This window comes from Mesocricetus auratus, unplaced genomic scaffold, assembly GCF_017639785.1.
Source record: "Mesocricetus auratus isolate SY011 unplaced genomic scaffold, BCM_Maur_2.0 Super-Scaffold_100011, whole genome shotgun sequence".
Lineage (NCBI taxonomy): Eukaryota > Metazoa > Chordata > Mammalia > Rodentia > Cricetidae > Mesocricetus > Mesocricetus auratus.
The window spans coordinates 82,769,189-82,788,235 of NW_024429195.1; the positions used below are offsets into that span (position 1 = coordinate 82,769,189).

Below are 19,047 nucleotides of genomic sequence, written 5' to 3' on the forward strand. Positions count from 1 at the left end.
ACTTGGTGAGTGTTTCCTCTCTCATAACTTGGTGAGTGTTTCCTCTCTCATAACTTGGTGAGTGTTTCCTCTCATAACTTGGTGAGTGTTTCCTCTCTCATAACTTGGTGAGTGTTTCCTCTCTCATAACTTGGTGAGTGTTTCCTCTCTCATAACTTGGTGAGTGTTTCCTCTCTCATAACTTGGTGAGTGTTTCTCTCTCATAACTTGGTGAGTGTTTCCTCTCTCATAACTTGGTGAGTGTTTCCTCTCTCATAACTTGGTGAGTGTTTCCTCTCTCATAACTTGGTGAGTGTTTCCTCTCTCATAACTTGGTGAGTGTTTCCTCTCTCATAACTTGGTGAGTGTTTCCTCTCTCATAACTTGGTGAGTGTTTCCTCTCTCATAACTTGGTGAGTGTTTCCTCTCTCATAACTTGGTGAGTGTTTCCTCTCATAACTTGGAGTGTTTCTCATAACTTGGTGAGTGTTTCTCTCTCATAACTTGGTGAGTGTTTCCTCTCTCATAACTTGGTGAGTGTTTCCTCTCTCATAACTTGGTGAGTGTTTCCTCTCATAACTTGGTGAGTGTTTCTCTCTAACTTGGTGAGTGTTTCCTCTCTCATAACTTGGTGAGTGTTTCCTCTCTCATAACTTGGTGAGTGTTTCCTCTCTCATAACTTGGTGAGTGTTTCCTCTCTCATAACTTGGTGAGTGTTTCCTCTCTCATAACTTGGTGAGTGTTTCCTCTCTCATAACTTGGTGAGTGTTTCCTCTCTCATAACTTGGTGAGTGTTTCCTCTCTCATAACTTGGTGAGTGTTTCCTCTCTCATAACTTGGTGAGTGTTTCTCTCTCATAACTTGGTGAGTGTTTCCTCTCTCATAACTTGGTGAGTGTTTCCTCTCTCATAACTTGGTGAGTGTTTCCTCTCTCATAACTTGGTGAGTGTTTCCTCTCTCATAACTTGGTGAGTGTTTCCTCTCTCATAACTTGGTGAGTGTTTCCTCTCTCATAACTTGGTGAGTGTTTCCTCTCTCATAACTTGGTGAGTGTTTCCTCTCTCATAACTTGGTGAGTGTTTCCTCTCTCATAACTTGGTGAGTGTTTCCTCTCTCATAACTTGGTGAGTGTTTCCTCTCTCATAACTTGGTGAGTGTTTCCTCTCTCATAACTTGGTGAGTGTTTCCTCTCTCATAACTTGGTGAGTGTTTCCTCTCTCATAACTTGGTGAGTGTTTCCTCTCTCATAACTTGGTGAGTGTTTCCTCTCTCATAACTTGGTGAGTGTTTCCTCTATAACTTGGTGAGTGTTTCCTCTCTCATAACTTGGTGAGTGTTTCCTCTCTCATAACTTGGTGAGTGTTTCCTCTCTCATAACTTGGTGAGTGTTTCCTCTCTCATAACTTGGTGAGTGTTTCCTCTCTAACTTGGTGAGTGTTTCCTCTCTCATAACTTGGTGAGTGTTTCCTCTCTCATAACTTGGTGAGTGTTTCCTCTCTCATAACTTGGTGAGTGTTTCCTCTCTCATAACTTGGTGAGTGTTTCCTCTCTCATAACTTGGTGAGTGTTTCCTCTCTCATAACTTGGTGAGTGTTTCCTCTCTCATAACTTGGTGAGTGTTTCCTCTCTCATAACTTGGTGAGTGTTTCCTCTCTCATAACTTGGTGAGTGTTTCCTCTCTCATAACTTGGTGAGTGTTTCCTCTCTCATAACTTGGTGAGTGTTTCCTCTCTCATAACTTGGTGAGTGTTTCCTCTCATAACTTGGTGAGTGTTTCCTCTCTCATAACTTGGTGAGTGTTTCCTCTCTCATAACTTGGTGAGTGTTTCCTCTCTCATAACTTGGTGAGTGTTTCTCTCTCATAACTTGGTGAGTGTTTCCTCTCATAACTTGGTGAGTGTTTCCTTTCTCATAACTTGGTGAGTGTTTCCTCTCTCATAACTTGGTGAGTGTTTCCTCTCATAACTTGGTGAGTGTTTCCTTCTCATAACTTGGTGAGTGTTTCCTCTCATAACTTGGTGAGTGTTTCCTTTCTCATAACTTGGTGAGTGTTTCCTCTCTAACTTGGTGAGTGTTTCCTTTCTCATAACTTGGTGAGTGTTTCCTTTCTCATAACTTGGTGAGTGTTTCCTTTCTCATAACTTGGTGAGTGTTTCCTCTCTCATAACTTGGTGAGTGCTTCCTCTCTCATAACTTGGTGAGTGTTTCCTCTCTCATAACTTGGTGAGTGTTTCCTCTCTAACTTGGTGAGTGTTTCCTCTCTCATAACTTGGTGAGTGTTTCCTCTCTCATAACTTGGTGAGTGTTTCCTCTCTCATAACTTGGTGAGTGTTTCCTCTCTCATAACTTGGTGAGTGTTTCCTCTCTCATAACTTGGTGAGTGTTTCCTCTCTCATAACTTGGTGAGTGTTTCCTCTCTAACTTGGTGAGTGTTTCCTCTCTCATAACTTGGTGAGTGTTTCCTCTCTCATAACTTGGTGAGTGTTTCCTCTCTAACTTGGTGAGTGTTTCCTCTCTCACAACTTGGTGAGTGTTTCCTCTCTCATAACTTGGTGAGTGTTTCCTCTCTCATAACTTGGTGAGTAGTTTCCTCTCTCATAACTTGGTGAGTGTTTCCTCTCTCATAACTTGGTGAGTGTTTCCTCTCTCATAACTTGGTGAGTAAGTTTCCTCTCTCATAACTTGGTGAGTGTTTCCTTTCTCATAACTTGGTGAGTGTTTCCTCTCTAACTTGGTGAGTGTTTCCTTTCTCATAACTTGGTGAGTGTTTCCTCTCTCATAACTTGGTGAGTGTTTCCTCTCTCATAACTTGGTGAGTGTTTCCTCTCTCATAACTTGGTGAGTGTTTCCTCTCTCATAACTTGGTGAGTGTTTCCTCTCTCATAACTTGGTGAGTGTTTCCTTTCTCATAACTTGGTGAGTGTTTCCTCTCTCATAACTTGGTGAGTGTTTCCTCTCTCATAACTTGGTGAGTGTTTCCTCTCTCATAACTTGGTGAGTGTTTCCTCTCTCATAACTTGGTGAGTGTTTCCTCTCTCATAACTTGGTGAGTGTTTCCTCTCTAACTTGGTGAGTGTTTCCTTTCTCATAACTTGGTGAGTGTTTCCTCTCTAACTTGGTGAGTGTTTCCTTTCTCATAACTTGGTGAGTGTTTCCTTTCTCATAACTTGGTGAGTGTTTCCTTTCTCATAACTTGGTGAGTGTTTCCTCTCTCATAACTTGGTGAGTGTTTCCTCTCTCATAACATGGTGAGTGTTTCCTCTCTCATAACTTGGTGAGTGTTTCTTCTCTAACTTGGTGAGTGTTTCCTCTCTCATAACTTGGTGAGTGTTTCCTCTCTAACTTGGTGAGTGTTTCCTCTCTCATAACTTGGTGAGTGTTTCCTCTCTCATAACTTGGTGAGTGTTTCCTCTCTCATAACTTGGTGAGTGAAAGTTTCCTCTCTCATAACTTGGTGAGTGTTTCCTCTCTCATAACTTGGTGAGTGTTTCCTCTCTCATAACTTGGTGAGTGAAAGTTTCCTCTCTCATAACTTGGTGAGTGTTTCCTTTCTCATAACTTGGTGAGTGTTTCCTCTCTAACTTGGTGAGTGTTTCCTTTCTCATAACTTGGTGAGTGTTTCCTCTCTCATAACTTGGTGAGTGTTTCCTCTCTCATAACTTGGTGAGTGTTTCCTCTCTCATAACTTGGTGAGTGTTTCCTCTCTCATAACTTGGTGAGTGTTTCCTCTCTCATAACTTGGTGAGTGTTTCCTTTCTCATAACTTGGTGAGTGTTTCCTCTCTCATAACTTGGTGAGTGTTTCCTCTCTCATAACTTGGTGAGTGTTTCCTCTCTCATAACTTGGTGAGTGTTTCCTCTCTCATAACTTGGTGAGTGTTTCCTCTCTCATAACTTGGTGAGTGTTTCCTCTCTCATAACTTGGTGAGTGTTTCCTCTCTCATAACTTGGTGAGTGTTTCCTCTCTCATAACTTGGTGAGTGTTTCCTCTCTCATAACATCTCTCCTAGCACTCCACTGGTGAAGGATGGTTATGAATCTGGGGCCAGGCTTGGCTACACAGGGAGTTCCAGACTAGCCTGGTCTAAAAGAGAAGCGAAACTCTCTCTCTCTCTCTCTCTCTCTCTCTCTCTCTCTCTCTCTCTCTCTCTCTGTCTCTGACACAGTTTCTCTGTAGCTTTGGAGCCTGTCCTGGAATTTGCTGCAGACCAGGCTGGCCTCAAACTCACAGAGATCTGCCTGCCTCTATCTCCCAAGTGCTGGGATTAAAAGCGTGCGCCACCACCACCCAGCACTTATTGTCTCTTTTAAAAAATGAAGTGCTGACTGAACGGAATCTCTAATATTAGTTGGAAGTCTCTCAATTTGATGGTATGATTTAATATTAATAAGAATCTTTGTGCTAATTTCTTCTTCATTTCATTTTTCCCTGTACTGGAAATGGATTCTTTTCTCATACAATACATCCTGATTATGATTTCTCCTCCTATTTCCTCCCCCACTTGCCCTCCCCTCCAGATCCACTCCCTTTCTGTCTCTAGTTAGTAAGGAACAGGCTTCTAAGAGATAGCAGCCAGACATGACAAAATAAAATGTGATAAGATGAAGCAAAAACCATCCGATTGAAGTTGGACAAAGAAACCCAACAGAAGGAGAAAAGTCCCAAGAGCAGGCAGGAGCCAGACACCCACTCTCCTCACACTCAGGAGACATAAAAACACTAATCTGAAAGCTCCAGCATCTGCACAGAGGACCTGGTGCAGACCCACGCAGGCCCTGTGCTTTCTGCTTCCGTCTCTGTGAGCTCGCATGAGCCTTGCTTGGTTAACTGAAGGCCTTGTTCTCCTGGTGTCCTCCATCCCCGCTGACTCTACACTCTTTGCACCTCCTCTTCCACAGGACTCCCTGAGGTCTGGAGGGAGGGATTGATGGAGACTTCCCATTTAGACTCTTTCTCTGCACAATGTCTGGCTGTGGTCTCTGCGTCTGCTCCCATCTGCTGCCAGGCATTGATCTTTGAGTGTAGCAGACTATCATTGGGGGTCATCTTACTGATACTATTTTTAGACCAGCAGTGTTTGGTCTTACCCTAGGTCTCTGGCTCTTGTTTACTCAAGCAATGTTAGGTACGGGTTACAACTCCCTTTAGTCGAATCATTGTTTGGCTACTCTCACAATTTGTGTATCACCATTGCTTGGCCTGGCATATGTTGCAAGCAGGACAAGTTGTAGGTCAAGGGTTTTGTGGCTGGGTTGGTGCTTATGTTTCTATTTTGGTAGTGTGCAGAGTACCTTTGTGCACCATAAACACTAGAATGTAAACGTGAAGCATCCATGTGGGCATCAGCTAGATTTCTCCATGTTCAATGAGTTGTGTGGGTGTTGTCCACAGCAATGGAGCCAGGCCGCCTGTTCTCAGAAAACAAGCCATCATTGTCTTGGGAGCAGTCTGGGTTGTTTGGGCATTTCTATGGGATTCCCTTGGCCAAAAGCTCAATGGAATGAAACCCAGTCCTGTTGAGGGATATTTGATTATGCTGTGTGAAGATGTCTTAGGGTTTTTTTTTTTATTGTTGTTGTTGTTGTTTTTGTTTTTTGTTTGTTTTTCGAGACAGGGTTTCTCTTATTGTTTTGGAGGCTGTCCTGGAACTCGCTCTGTAGACCAGGGTGGCCTCAAACCCACAGAGATCCGCCTGCCTCTGCCTCCCGAGTACTGGGATTAAAGGAGTGTACCACCAACGCCCGACTAGATGTCTCAGTTTTACCTCATCTGCCTAAGCAGCTTCCAACTGGCTTGATAACTGGCTTAAAGGCCAATAGCTATGCAGGAGAAGACAGGCGGGGCTGCTGGGGAGAGAGAGGAACCAGGGGAAGAATCAGAGAGGCAGAGATTTGTCACCCACATGCGGAGGAAGTAGGACTTACTGTTTTGAGAAGGCGGTAATGAGCCACAATGTAGAACGTAGGTTAATATAAGTGGGTTAATTTAAGTTTTAAGAGCTAGTTGGGAACAAACCTGAGGCCAAACTTTCATAATTAATAAGAAGTCTCCATTGTAACGAGAGGCTCTTTGCCACGGCCCGGTCCTGCCACCCTTCTCAGCCCCAAATAAACACACAGACGCTATATTAATTATAAAACTGTTAGTCGGTGGCTAGGGCTTCTTAATGGCTAGCTCTGTCTTAATTATTAACCCATAACTACTAATCTATGCATTTCTCCGTGGTCTTGGCTTACTCCTTTGGTTGCCTACATGGCTACTCTTCTGGTGGGCACTCTCTGCCTACATTTCCCAGAATTCTCATCTTAGTCCCACCTATCTTCCTGCCTCATTGGGCAGAGAGTGTTTTATTCATTAACCAATAAGAGAAGCATATATACAGAAGGACAACCCCCATCAGTCCGTGTCATTATTTGGGAGCAGGCGATTCAAAGAAAGGCCTGTTATATTGACTGACTACATTGACTAATTCCTGTCAACTAGTTGCTGGCTCTGCCTCCTGACCCATGGTTGATTTTATTAACACAGTCTTGGGTTGCACAGTGTGACCTGACAAATGTAGCTGGAGATGTGAGCAGGCAAGGCTGCAGCTGGTGCTCTGCTGGGGTTGCGGATAAGACTGGTCGATTGGGGAGGAGGGAGTCGTGAGGGTCTTCTTTTGGCTTAGCTGTTTCCCTGGCCTGCTCAGCAGGTGTGTTCCCAGTGAATGCCCTCTGGCATTGGAGGCTGGGGTAATGGAATGAGTTGGGGGAAGGGAAATTGAGGGGTGGGGAGATCTTTGTGATGATCCCTTGGGGATGGAGTCAGAGAAGAAAGGGAGACCACAACAGGTGTTCTGCTACAGGGCTAGGGATAAGACTTCAGGAATGGATCTGGGGGGGACAAACGGAGAGGTACGGGTCCACCTTCAGCCTATTTGCTTGCTAGTTTCTTCTTCTCAATAGAAGCACTGGGCCTGTGAGATGATTCAGGGGGTGTGGTTGCTACCACCACCCTGACAACCTGAGTTCAATCCTTAGGACCCACATGGTAGAAGGAGAGTCAACTCATACAACTCTGATCATCACACACCTTTATACACATACAAACAATAAATAAATAAATGTTGATTAATTAATGTAAAAACTTTTAATAGAACCACATGGGCCAGTGAGGTGGCTCAATGGGGAAGTGCTTACCACACAAACCTCGCAAATCTCCAAACCCATATAAAGTAGGAAGAGAAAGGCGTCCTCTGCCCTACACACACACACACACACACACACACACACACACACACACACACACACCTGACACATGTATGTACAATGATAACCAGTCCCTAAAGTGTCCTCTGCCCTACACACACACACAGTACACACCTGACACACGTATGCACAATAATAACAAAGTTTTAAAAATTAAAAAAGCATCACACACGCAATTGTGTGTGTGAATGTTTTGTGGACACATGAATAAAAAAGGTGTGCAAAATTTTTGCTAATGTTTCTCTGATAATTAAGAAAAATATTTGCCTCTCTCTTTTTCTTCTTCCTGAGTTTTCAGATGCTTCTTATGAAAGGGGAAATTGGTATTTCATACATTATTCATAGATTAAGCTTCTAATGAACACAACTTTTCTTTTATTTTTTTTTTCTTGGTCGTTTAGTTTTAACAAAGATTGACAACTACACTGTGCTGGACTGTTCCTTGCTGAGCCCTCCAGAAGTCACTGAGAACCACCTTGACTTGAATTTGAAGGTACTGTCATTCTAGGGCACCCTCCTGCCTGTGGAGAGTACTTGGAGCACAAAAATAATATTCAGAAGAAAATGTGCATGAATGCTCTTCAGACAGTTTCATTGCCTACAGCACCTGCCTCAGGCTCACACCTTTTCAAAGACTCCTGAGCCCTTCATGGCTGTTGTCCTTGCACTGCTTATGTCTGTCTTCTTAGTGAGAAACAGCAAAACACTTTGCCTTCCCTCCTGAAAAAGATTTGAGGCTGGGAGACTGCAAGCAGAACAACTGCGTCTGTGAGAACCATCAGGAGTTGCTGCAGATGAGGACCTGGGTTCAGTCTCCTAAGACCCATGAGGGAAAAGCCAGGCATGGGGGATAGGACAATCCCTGGGGCTGGCTGTCCAGCCAGTTAGGTGATTCCTCAAGCTCCATGTTCAATGGGAGACCCTGACCCAAAATAAGGTGGAGAGTGATTAGGGAAGACATTCAACATCAACCTCTGAACTAAACATACACACATGCACTCACACACACACACACACATGCATACACATGCACTCACACACATAGGTGCATACACACAGAATACTCGCATACACACACATACGTGCATACACATGTACTCTCTCTCACACACACACACACACACGTACCCACACATGCATATGAACATATCACACACTCATGCATGCATGAGGAATTTAGTACGTCAATGGATTAGCAGATTTCACTGAGGCTACTGAAGTCGTAAGTAGTATGAATGGTGGTCACTGATCCTGGAAATCATCATCTTGCTTGTGTTTCGTTTTATTCAAGTTAATAATATCACAGTCTTTTTGTTCTGAGGCTGAGTTTCACTATGTACCTCTTACTGTCCTGGAACTCACTCTGTAGACCAGGCTGACCTTAGACTCACAGAGATCCACCTGCCTCTGCCTCCTAAATTCCGGAATTAAAGGCATGCGCCACTATGCCCAATATATTACAGTTTTTAGAATGAAAATTGGTTTATATTTCCTTCATTCACAGTCATTCAAATCAGTTAAGTGCTGTTCAGGACAGTACATTTAAATGATTCCCAATACCTAATAAGACCAGGACTAACCATGTCTCAAAAATGCTTCATTAAGTCATTTGGAGTCCCTGTCTATCGGTGTATGTCTATGGCTACCCAGTTATTCAGCAGTCATGTATTTTGAAGGTACAGAGTCAGGCATCTGGAAAGCTGGTTCGTGTTCTATTCATAGGTGGGTCTTGCCTGACTTCACCTCCTTCCTAAGAAAAGTTCTAGCTTGGGGCCTTTGAGAGTGACACCTGAGAGCAAACAGATACTGTAGACATGCTCAAAATCTCCAGAGCTCTGGGTGGGGGAGGGGGGCTCAGCTGTTGGTACACACAGCCCCAGAGCTCTGGGTGGGGGAGGGCTCTGCTGTTGAGAACGTATTGCTCTTCATGAGGACTTGAGTTCTGTTCCCAGCACCCATGTCAGGCAGTTCACAACTGCCTGCACCAGTTTTAGGAGATCCAATGCCTCTGACCTTTGAGGACACCTGCATTCACATGTACATACCCACACATATGCATATTATTTAAAATATTTTTAAGTCTCAGAGCTCTGATATGGCCATTAGCTAAGGAGCCTAAAAACCTTATGTTCTTGTCCTTACCGAGAAGCATCTGGGATTTTTTAATCTGGACTTGAGAGGTCCCAGTTTCTCTGTCTGACACATTTGCATTTCCCCCTGATAATTGGTCTTCATTTCTCTTCCCACAGGGTGCATTCTACCCACTGGAAAGCCTCGTTGACCCTCCCTTCCTACCAGCCCCCTTTGAGCTCCCACAGAACAGGGACTCCATGCTCTACATTGGCGTATCCGAGTATTTCTTTAAATCTGCTTCCTTCGCACACTATGTATCTGGGGCTCTTGGTATCATGCTGTCCACTAAGGAGGTAAGTAAAGCCTTGGGGTGGTGGCTGTGGCCACATCTTTAATCATTTTTTCATGTATACATGTGTCCCATTATGAACTTTTTGTCACAGTTTTGATTCCTGGGCCTTCTTACACAACCACTCTTTAGAAGATTATAGAATGGGAGCTGCTGTTATTTTAGGGAGGGGGTTGTTGGGTTTCCAGTTCTAATTTAGTCTTCTTCATGATGTCTAGTTACTCTTCTAGAATGATTTTAATGAATACAAAGACATCTGTCTCTTCACCATTTATCATCTGTGACCTTTGGTCAGTTCAACCTACTTCTATGTGTAGGTTTCCTCATCTGAGAAAGGGGGCTGGGGTCCCACACTTAGAGTCAGAATGGCCACTACAGGGTTTTAAAATACATAGCTTCTAGAGCAATCTCAGTACAGAGTAAGCACTCTGCAACTGCTGCTTCTGGGCTATATCACCACCACCACCACCACCATCACCACCACCAGCAACAACAAAAACATCTCCATGCAGACAAAACACCATACATACATACATACATACATACATACATACATACATACATTTCCACAAATAAGTAAATAAGTCTTTTTTAAAAGACTTGCAGTGATGCAGTGCTTCTTTTCTATTCTAGATTTCCAACTATTTCAATCAAAATACTCAAGGAATTGGCAGTGTGCTCTCCAAGGTGAGTGCTCAGGTTTTGCTCCTCAGTGATGGATGTATTGTCACTGAAGTCACTTCCAGGAGACTCTTGGGTTCTCTATATCCTCTCTTGGTCCAGGCATAAGTCAATGCATCTTTCTGTCCTTTTTATTCCTTTTCTACTCTCTCTTTCTTTTCCTGCTTCTGTTCTCTTCCTTTTCTTCCACTCCCTTCCTTCTCCCCCTTTCATTTCTTGACAATGTCTCTATATGAACATGGGTAGACTTGCAATCCCCCTGCCTCAGCTCCCCATGTACCGGAATTAAAGGTATCTACCACCATACTTGGCCGTCTTTACATCCTACAAGACTTTTTTCTTCTTAATCAAATATCCAGAAATATCCAGAAATATTTCCTAAATAAAGCCCACTAAAGTACAACTAGAAGTATTGTTAAGTCCATAAAGTAATCAATCTGTAAAATTCCACCACCCTTAAAGTAATTTGCTTAACTATAGAAATTATGGCTTGAATGGAAGCCTTAATAATTGTTACATCATTTATTTATTTGTTTGTTTGTTTGTTTATTGGCAAGGTCTCACTATGTAGATCAGGTTGGTCTGGAACTAAATATTTAACCCAGGCTGGTTTTTAATTTTGGTCCTCCTGAGTTATTTTTCCAAGTACTGAGATACACATGACTTTAGTAAAACAACTGTTAATATCACCCCTTCATAACATTCCAGGTTTCATACGTAAGAGATCTACAGGCTCAAGTCTGCCTGTGAAGAAAAAGACGCTTTAGAGAAAGGCACTCAAGGCAGACAGATCTTGGTTGGCATTTCAGGTCTACCGTTAATTCTGTGAGAACTGTGAGAAAAACTCTTAGCCTGTCCACAACTCAACCTCTGCCAGGTGATGGCAGCACAGGCCTTTATTCCCAGCACTTGGGAGGAAGAGGCAGATGGATCTGAGTTCAAGACCAACCTGGTCTACATAGTGAGTAGTGAGTTCCAAGACAACCAGGAATACACAGAGGAAGCCTGTCTTGAAAAACTTACTAACTAAATAAATAATAAAAATGAAAATAAAATAGCACTACCAATAAACCTGCCTTGGAATTTTATGAAGAGTAGATAAGACGATAAAGGCCCTGGTTTTCTACTTGGCACAAAGGATGTAGTCAGCAAATGCATGTTGTTATTCCTAAAGAGGTGAGTTCTATTCTAACTGCATGATGCAAGATTTACTTAGCACAGTCTGCCCCAGGTTTGCGGTTTCCCCTCATCAGCTCCTGACTCTGTCTCTGTTTCTTTCCCCGAATGGGACAGATTGCAGAGATCTACGTCTTATCCCAGCCATTCATGCTGCAGATCATGGCTACAGGGCCTCCTGTGATCAACTTACACCCAAACAATTTCAGCCTGGAGTTCCCTGCTTCTGTCATCATGCTCACTGAACTGCAGAACTCCACCATCGAGCCCATCGTCTCCATGGACTTTGTGAGTCTGCAGATACAGGAGGGCAGCCTCTGGGTACCAATCCTGTTCCTGTTGGGAATCACTGGCTGGCAGGCTCTAGATGTTTGGAATGAGGACAGAGTGGGTATTAGGGCTGTCTATAACAGACCCACCTGCTCATATACAGAAGGGGGCCACACATGAAGACAGAGGAGATCATGAACTTGTATGTAAAATAGCTCACCCATCTCTAATTCCTATGTTCTCGTCCATTACATTAGAGAGCTGTAATCAAGTCAACTTTCCCTGACCAGTTAAAGTTTAAACAATTATACACATGAATGAGGAGAAGAGCAATTAGGAGAAAGCAAAACTAAAGGCGGGCTGGGGCTATGGCTCAGGGTAGGCTGTTTGCCTTGCATGCGTAAGACCCTGGGTTTAATCCACAGCACTGCCAAAAGTTTTAAAAGAAATGCTCAAACAAGAAAACTTTACACTTGGCTTCTTTTCCGAAAGAGAGTATTCTTCTCCCCCATGTGGCCTAAGCTGTCCTCGAACTCTCATTCTCCCTTCTTCATCCTTCGAATGCTAGAATACACTCATAGGCTGCACTGCCCAGAGGCAGAGAATTTCTTCCCAACATCTCCTGATAAGAGGGAACACTGGGCTTGGGTGTCTCCACTGCACTTCCCTTTACTTGTGGTCCAGATCAGTCACTCACTTCAGTAACAAGGGCTTTCTCATCTTCAGATTGCTAGTACCAGTGTTGGCCTGGCTATTTTGGGACAAAAACTGATCTGCTCCTTGTCTCTGAACAGGTAAGATCAATTGATTTGACTGTCGGAAACCTTGGTAACAAATTAGTCACCATTCCCCAAAGACAAAGTGACCATTGCGGAAACAAATGCTTTACCACTGTAGGACTATGAGCCAGCTCGTACTCTGCCTCTAACAGAACAGATATTTCAGTGGCTGAACTTGGTAAGATAAAATGGGAACAAGGTCATTGTAAAGATAATTCTATCAGCACCCATCCCAGTGATGACCTCTTGGTGACTCAAGAAAGAGTATACTGAATGAGGATATGGCAAGAAGAGGGGTGCATGGGGACACCCAGGTGCAGTGAACACCTTTAGAGAACCAGGGATCAACTTTCAAATCCATTCCCATTGGCCTTATGGCCTTGGTCAAGTCTTACCTTAGTTAGGGTCACTATTGCTGTGATAAAACAACACGACCAAAAGCAACTTGGGGAAGAAAGAGCTTATTACACATCCTAAGTTACAGTCCACTGAGTGAAGCCAAGGCAGGAACTCAAACTGGGCAGGAACCCTGAGACAGGAGCTGACACAGTGACCACAGAGACGTGCTGCTTAGTGGCTTGCTCCTCATGGCTTGATCAGCCTTCTTTCTTACAAAACCCAGAACCACCAGTGAAAGTGGTGCCCTCTTACATCAATCACTAATTAATAAAATGCTCAGCAGGTTTGCCTACAACTTGATCTTACAGAGGTCTCCTCCTCTCAGGTAACTATAGCTTGTGTCAAGATGATATAACACTAGCCAGTACAAGTCTATCAACCACCTCACTTCAGGGCTCAGTTTCCTTACGTGTAAGATAGTAGAATTGGACTGATCCAGAACCCTCAGACTCTGAGCACTGGACCCTGTAACTAAAATAGAATTTAACAAGATCTTGACCCATGACCTAGGTAGTCTCAGAGGAGGTGGCAAGGTGTGAAGGGACATGACAGTTCCTACATATGGGTCACTAAACACCATCTTCAGAGTTCATGATCACTGACAGGGAGAGTTCACAGAAAGACGAACTGGTCCAAATTAAGCTCATGGAAGAAGAGGAGGCAAGAAAAGCTGTCAGGAAAGAACAGAGGAAACAACAGAGGAAAATCGGCCCACCTTCCTAAGGCCACCTGATGGCTGGGCACAGGACTACAGTAATATGGAAAACTCCCACAATAAAACATGTTAAGTAGAAAAGGAATACAAACTGCATAAATACAATAACCAATTGTACAATGAAGAGCTTCATACCGAGATGAAAAGCTACATTGGCTATCATACCTTCAAAAGAAAAATCAGGATCCAAGGTTATGAGATTGGGAGATTGGAGTTTTTCATTAAAATATCATTATGTTATACTGTTTTACAATAGGAAGAACCCAGTGGCAAAGGTTCGACAAAGAAAAGGCTTCTTGACTCAAAGTTACCCTCCAAGTACAGCTGACTTCTCCGGAGGGTCTGGAGAAACCATACCTGAGTTCACCAGACTTAGGGCCCAAGGACAATATATTCAAGTACCTTAAAACAACACCCTAAAGAAATATAATCCAGACTTTATTATACTAAGTTTATGACTACAATAATTTCAAAACAATTATTAAAATTATTATAATTTCAAAAACAATTACTATGAAACAAAGACCTGCAAGCACAAAACTCTGGATTGTCTGGAGACCCCAAGGTGGCCCTATTTCCAGGGGGTCAGACAGAAAAACCCCGAGCCATAATGGGTGACCTTCAAGATGGCAGCTCTGGGAGGCGAACGGATGGAAAGCGGAGAGCAGAGGGGCAGAGAGGGAAAGATTCTTCAGTATCTGCGTGGGCCAGGAGGAAGGAGGGAGAAAATTCAGACTGGATTTCTTTCCCTGGGATTGTGAACACAGATGAAGACCTCAGGTGACAGGGACAGAGAGGAGAGAGCAGGTAAGAAAGGCTAGGGACCACGCCTTTAATCCCAGCACTCGGGAGGCAGAGACAGGCAGATCTCTGTGAGTTCGAGGCCGGGATGGACCGATAGCCTCCAAAACAATACAGAGAAACCCTGTCTCGTAAAAACCAAAAAAAAAAAAAAAAAAAAAAAAAAAGGAAGGCTAGGGACCTGGGCTGATGGCAGGAGCAGGAAGAGATTGCTAACTGAGGCTCAGTGCTGGGACAGGTAAACAATGCCTAGGTGCCACAGGTGTCCACGTCCCCGCAGAATCTAAAGAAGGATTAGATAATGATGGCATCTCAAGCATGGCCAGGGGACCGCTCTGCCTTGATGGACCCTGTCCTGCCTGAAATTTCTCCTAGTGACCAATAGAGCCATCAGCCAGTGTTATGGTTACTTGAGGGAATAATTTTTAAAATGGATTTAAACCCACCAAATTCACACCATCCCATTTTCCAGCTTCCTGGAGTCCTCAGAACACTCTGATCTCATGACAAAGAACCCTGGGTTCCTGCCTCATTGCCATAGGTCTCCTTGAGATTTGTGGATTGGGAGGTGTCCCCACCCTGATGTCTTAGTCAGATCTGGGTAGGAGTCTCTACATTACTCAGAGCCGCTGCCAAGGGAAAATGTAGCTCTCCTGTTCTAGGGGTTATGAAGAAGGGCAGAGAGCTGTCTCAGTGGGCAAGTGCCTACTGAATACCAATGGGGACCAGTGCTTAACCTCAGTGCTGAGGGGCAGAAACAGGCAGATCCTGGGGACCTACTGCCCAACCAGACTAGCTGAAACAATGAGCTCCAAGGACAGTGGGAGACCTTGTCTCAGGCAGACAGACAGACAGACGATTAGGTAAAACAGAGAATGACTGAGGAACACATCTGGCATGGACCTCTGGTCTTCACAGGTGCACACACACACACACACACACACACACACACACACACACAAGGTTTTTAAAACATTATGAAGACGGGCACAGTAGACAGTGAGGGGTCTGAAGATGGCTCTGCAGCAGATGCAGTACCAAGCTCAGGCACTGAGCCGGCTGTGGGTGAGGTTTGTGGGTCAGTCCTCACTTGGCCAAAGAGCAGCTTAACAAGGCTGGGCTGAAAGGCAGTGTTGTCCTCAGCAGGCATCACCGCCCCGCCTCCACTCCAGGGCTCAAAGAGCTGCCTTTCAGGCTGAGCAGGTTTAACCTTTGGCTGATGTCATCAGGAAAGGGGGCGTGGTTGGGAATTCATGAGACAGACATCAAAAGAAAAGAACCAGGCAATAGTGTCTCCAAATGAACTCCCAGCACACCATGGCCTTCTAACCAGCCCTGGCAGAGCTGCTTGGTGTTGTCTGTGCAGATAAGAAATGCAGCAATCAAAGGCAAACCCGAGGGGGTGATTACGATGAATTAGAGAGTGGGCCTAGCTGTGTTTAGTCCCAGCACTACCATTTATCAGCTGTGAAGTCTTAGGCAAGTTACTTAACATCTCTGGATCTCTGTTTCCTTCTCCATAAAATGATGCTCTGATCAAACCTTCTTTGGGGTTGTGACGTTGTGAGTCCATATGTGTACACTGTCTATTTGCTGCTCAAAGACGCTGCCTGTAACTATTACTTAACATTTCTGTCTAGTCTCAGCAAGCAGGAAGGTGGGCAATTGCACAAACTCTCTCCTGTCTGTCTCTGTCTCAGCCCCTCTCTGCCTCTGTCTCCGTCTCTCTGCTAGACAAACTCAAGGCTTTGCACGTTAAACAAGTGTTCTAACACTCAGCTATCCCTTTAGCCCCTACGATGTCACTCCTTGAGTGTCGCTATTGAGAGAACCTTCACTCATCTGTGGGAGATGCAGTCGTCTCGTCTCTTTATGGTTGAGCTTTAAAGTCTCCTGGGTTCCTCACCCAGCACAACACCCACTTCACGTAAATCTGTTTGCTTTTCTTCTTCTCTTATACGTTACATCCAGGCTGCAGTATCCTCTCCTTTAATTTATCCCAGTTCCTCTGCCCCCCACCTCCCTTTCCCCCAGATATACTCTTCCTCCACCTCCTCCCCTCCAAAAACGAGCAGGCCTCCCAGGGTTAGCTAACAACATGGTCTAATAAGTTATAGCACGGTAAGGCGCAAGCCCTCCTATTAAGGCCATGGAGGCAAACCAGTGGGAGGAAAGGCCACAAGAGGGAGCCCACGCCTGCCACTGCCTGGGTGTTGAGGACAGCCCAGGAAAGAACCAAACACCACTTAAATCTTACAGCCCATCTCAGGCTCAGCAAGCATCTATCTGTAGGGTATGTGAGCACCTGGAAGTGAGTCTCGGGTCACAGAGCTTAGGTAACTTGCTCTGAAGGTCACAGAGCTGTCCAGTGGCTGGACCAGAACTTGAACCTATTTCAAAGCTGTGGGTGTTTACCTGCGGTGTTACCTTGCCTTTGGCATAGGGAAGAGCCAGGATGTAGAAAAGGGCCCCTAGACCTGGGGCTTAGGAAATAAATAGGGTTGTCTGGATCAGGACACCCAGGAACCTGGTATCACGCAAAACTGAGAGAGACTATAAATCATTTCTCAATACTAAGCACTGAAAGGTAAAAGAGAAGATATGGAACAGTGTCCTGGATGGAAAAGGCCCGCAGCCTCGTTCTCGCCACTGGAACCAAGTAGAGGAAAGGAAAAAGAAGCAGACAGCCAGGGACGCTGATAGCAAGCTTGACCTCTCTGGGAGTGTCTAGTCAGAAGCTCAGTGTCTGGAGTCAGGTGGATCCGGACTGGGATCTGCCTGTTACTGGGTAGCTGTGTGACCTGTGACAAGCTATTCAGGCTCAAGTATCAACTTCCTCATCAGACAAGCACACACCTCTCAGCTCTGCATAGAGCTGATGTACGAGTGGATAGGGTGACAGAGATGATGCCCTTGGCACAAAGGCTGGCCACTGCCACTAGTCCTGGTAGTTAATTCTCTCTTCCCATTCCAGAATCCAAGTCTGACCATGGGTAAATTGGTCCCCAGAGGCATGACAGTAAGAACAGCCTTAGAAGCTATGGCATTGGCCCTGCACATCATACATCAGATTCCTACTCTTCTGTCATGGGGCCTCTTGAGTCAAGCAGAATTGTGTTTGGAGACATCTCTAGTGCATAGTAGGTGCTTTGTAGACCCATAGGCCAAGTTAAATGATACTCTGTCTTTCTTGGTCTTCATTCAGATAGCTTAATTCTAACCTTCAATCTGCAAAACTCAAGGCAGCTGGGGCCTGGGGAGATGGTTCAGTCAATGAAGTTGCTTGTTGTCCAAACAGGAGTCTCTGAGATGCACTCCTTTAATCCCAGCACTCGGGAGGCAGAGGCAGGCAGATCTCTGTGAGTTCAAGGCCGGGCTGGACCCACAGCCTCCAAAACAATACAGAGAAACCCTGTCTCATAAAAACAAAAACAAAAACAAAAACAAAAAGCTGGTCTGGTGCTGAGGCAAATGTCTATAAACCCAGAGCAGAGAAAGGCAGATGGAGGGTCCCTGGAGCTCCCTGTTCAGCCAGCATAACCAAATCAGGGAGCTCTGGGGTCAGTGGGAGACCCTGTCCCAAAAAATAAAGTAGAGAGTGACTGAGAGTGACACCCACCATTGACCTCTGGCCTTCACATGTGAGCCTGTGTGTACTCATACGCACACATCTGCACACACATACACAACACACCTTTCGGTAATCAAATGTACATTATTGTTGATTCACTTAAAACTTTGGCACAATTTTTGACTTTTCTATAATGAAGACTCCAGACATTCCCAAATGCCCTACCCTTTATCATCACACACACACACACACACACACACACACACACACACACACACACACACACACACACACACACCCTACAACCTCTCCCAAGCAATGCAGTCAGAAAACACAAATGCAGCCGATTACTAATTCGCCTCCTCACAGGTGGGGCTGGTAAATATTTCCCCACATTAGCCATCAGGAACACGTGTCTAGATAGAATGTGTCTGCAGTTTCCATCGTAAGGGTGCTTTTGGATTCTTGGCAAAGGAGAAAACTAAACAGATCCTTCTCGGGAGAACCTCCAGGCTGCTGGAGGAACTACAGTTAAAACACTGGGGAAGTCTTACCTGTTGCTTCGTATCTCCCACAAAATCTTTAGCTCCAGGTCAAACCCATACTCTGGTGGGTTTGGTTTAGTTTTAAATTCAAGGGCAATTGTGTTAGACTTAAAGGAAGACCCTGGAGCAGATGAGCTGTAAATCTCAGCAGCTGCCCAGAGGAGGAAAGGAAAAGCCACACTGTTTGATCTCTGCTAGGAGGTTAGCCCCAGAGAAGCAGAATGAGGCAAAAGGGGAAGAGGGTTCAGAGAAAGAGTGGGGAGCCCAAAGAGAAGAAGAGCACCATGCCCTGGCCTTGTAAGTTCCAGCTCCTGGTCCTAGCTTCCAAACCCGCAGCCCCAGCTCCCCCACGCCTCTTCACCCCTACCCCCGGCGTCTCTCTCTTCCTAAAACCTTCTTTAGAATGCCCTCAACCTCAAAGGGACCCCCAATTCTCTCTCTTTCTCTTCCCCTCTCTGCATT

The 19,047-nt window shown here is 44.8% G+C and overlaps 1 protein-coding gene across 2 annotated transcripts in view; it reads left to right on the top strand.

Annotated features, from left to right (window-relative positions):
* Bpifc (BPI fold containing family C) overlaps positions 1-19,047 on the top strand; it is a 59,453-nt gene that overhangs the window by 29,756 nt on the left and 10,650 nt on the right. For both annotated transcript variants that reach the window (XM_005083801.4, XM_040755177.1), the window contains exons 8-12: positions 7,628-7,719; positions 9,476-9,652; positions 10,282-10,335; positions 11,623-11,793; positions 12,502-12,569. In XM_005083801.4, coding sequence (XP_005083858.1) covers positions 7,628-7,719; positions 9,476-9,652; positions 10,282-10,335; positions 11,623-11,793; positions 12,502-12,569 — 562 coding nt within the window. The remainder of the gene's footprint in view (positions 1-7,627; positions 7,720-9,475; positions 9,653-10,281; positions 10,336-11,622; positions 11,794-12,501; positions 12,570-19,047) is intronic.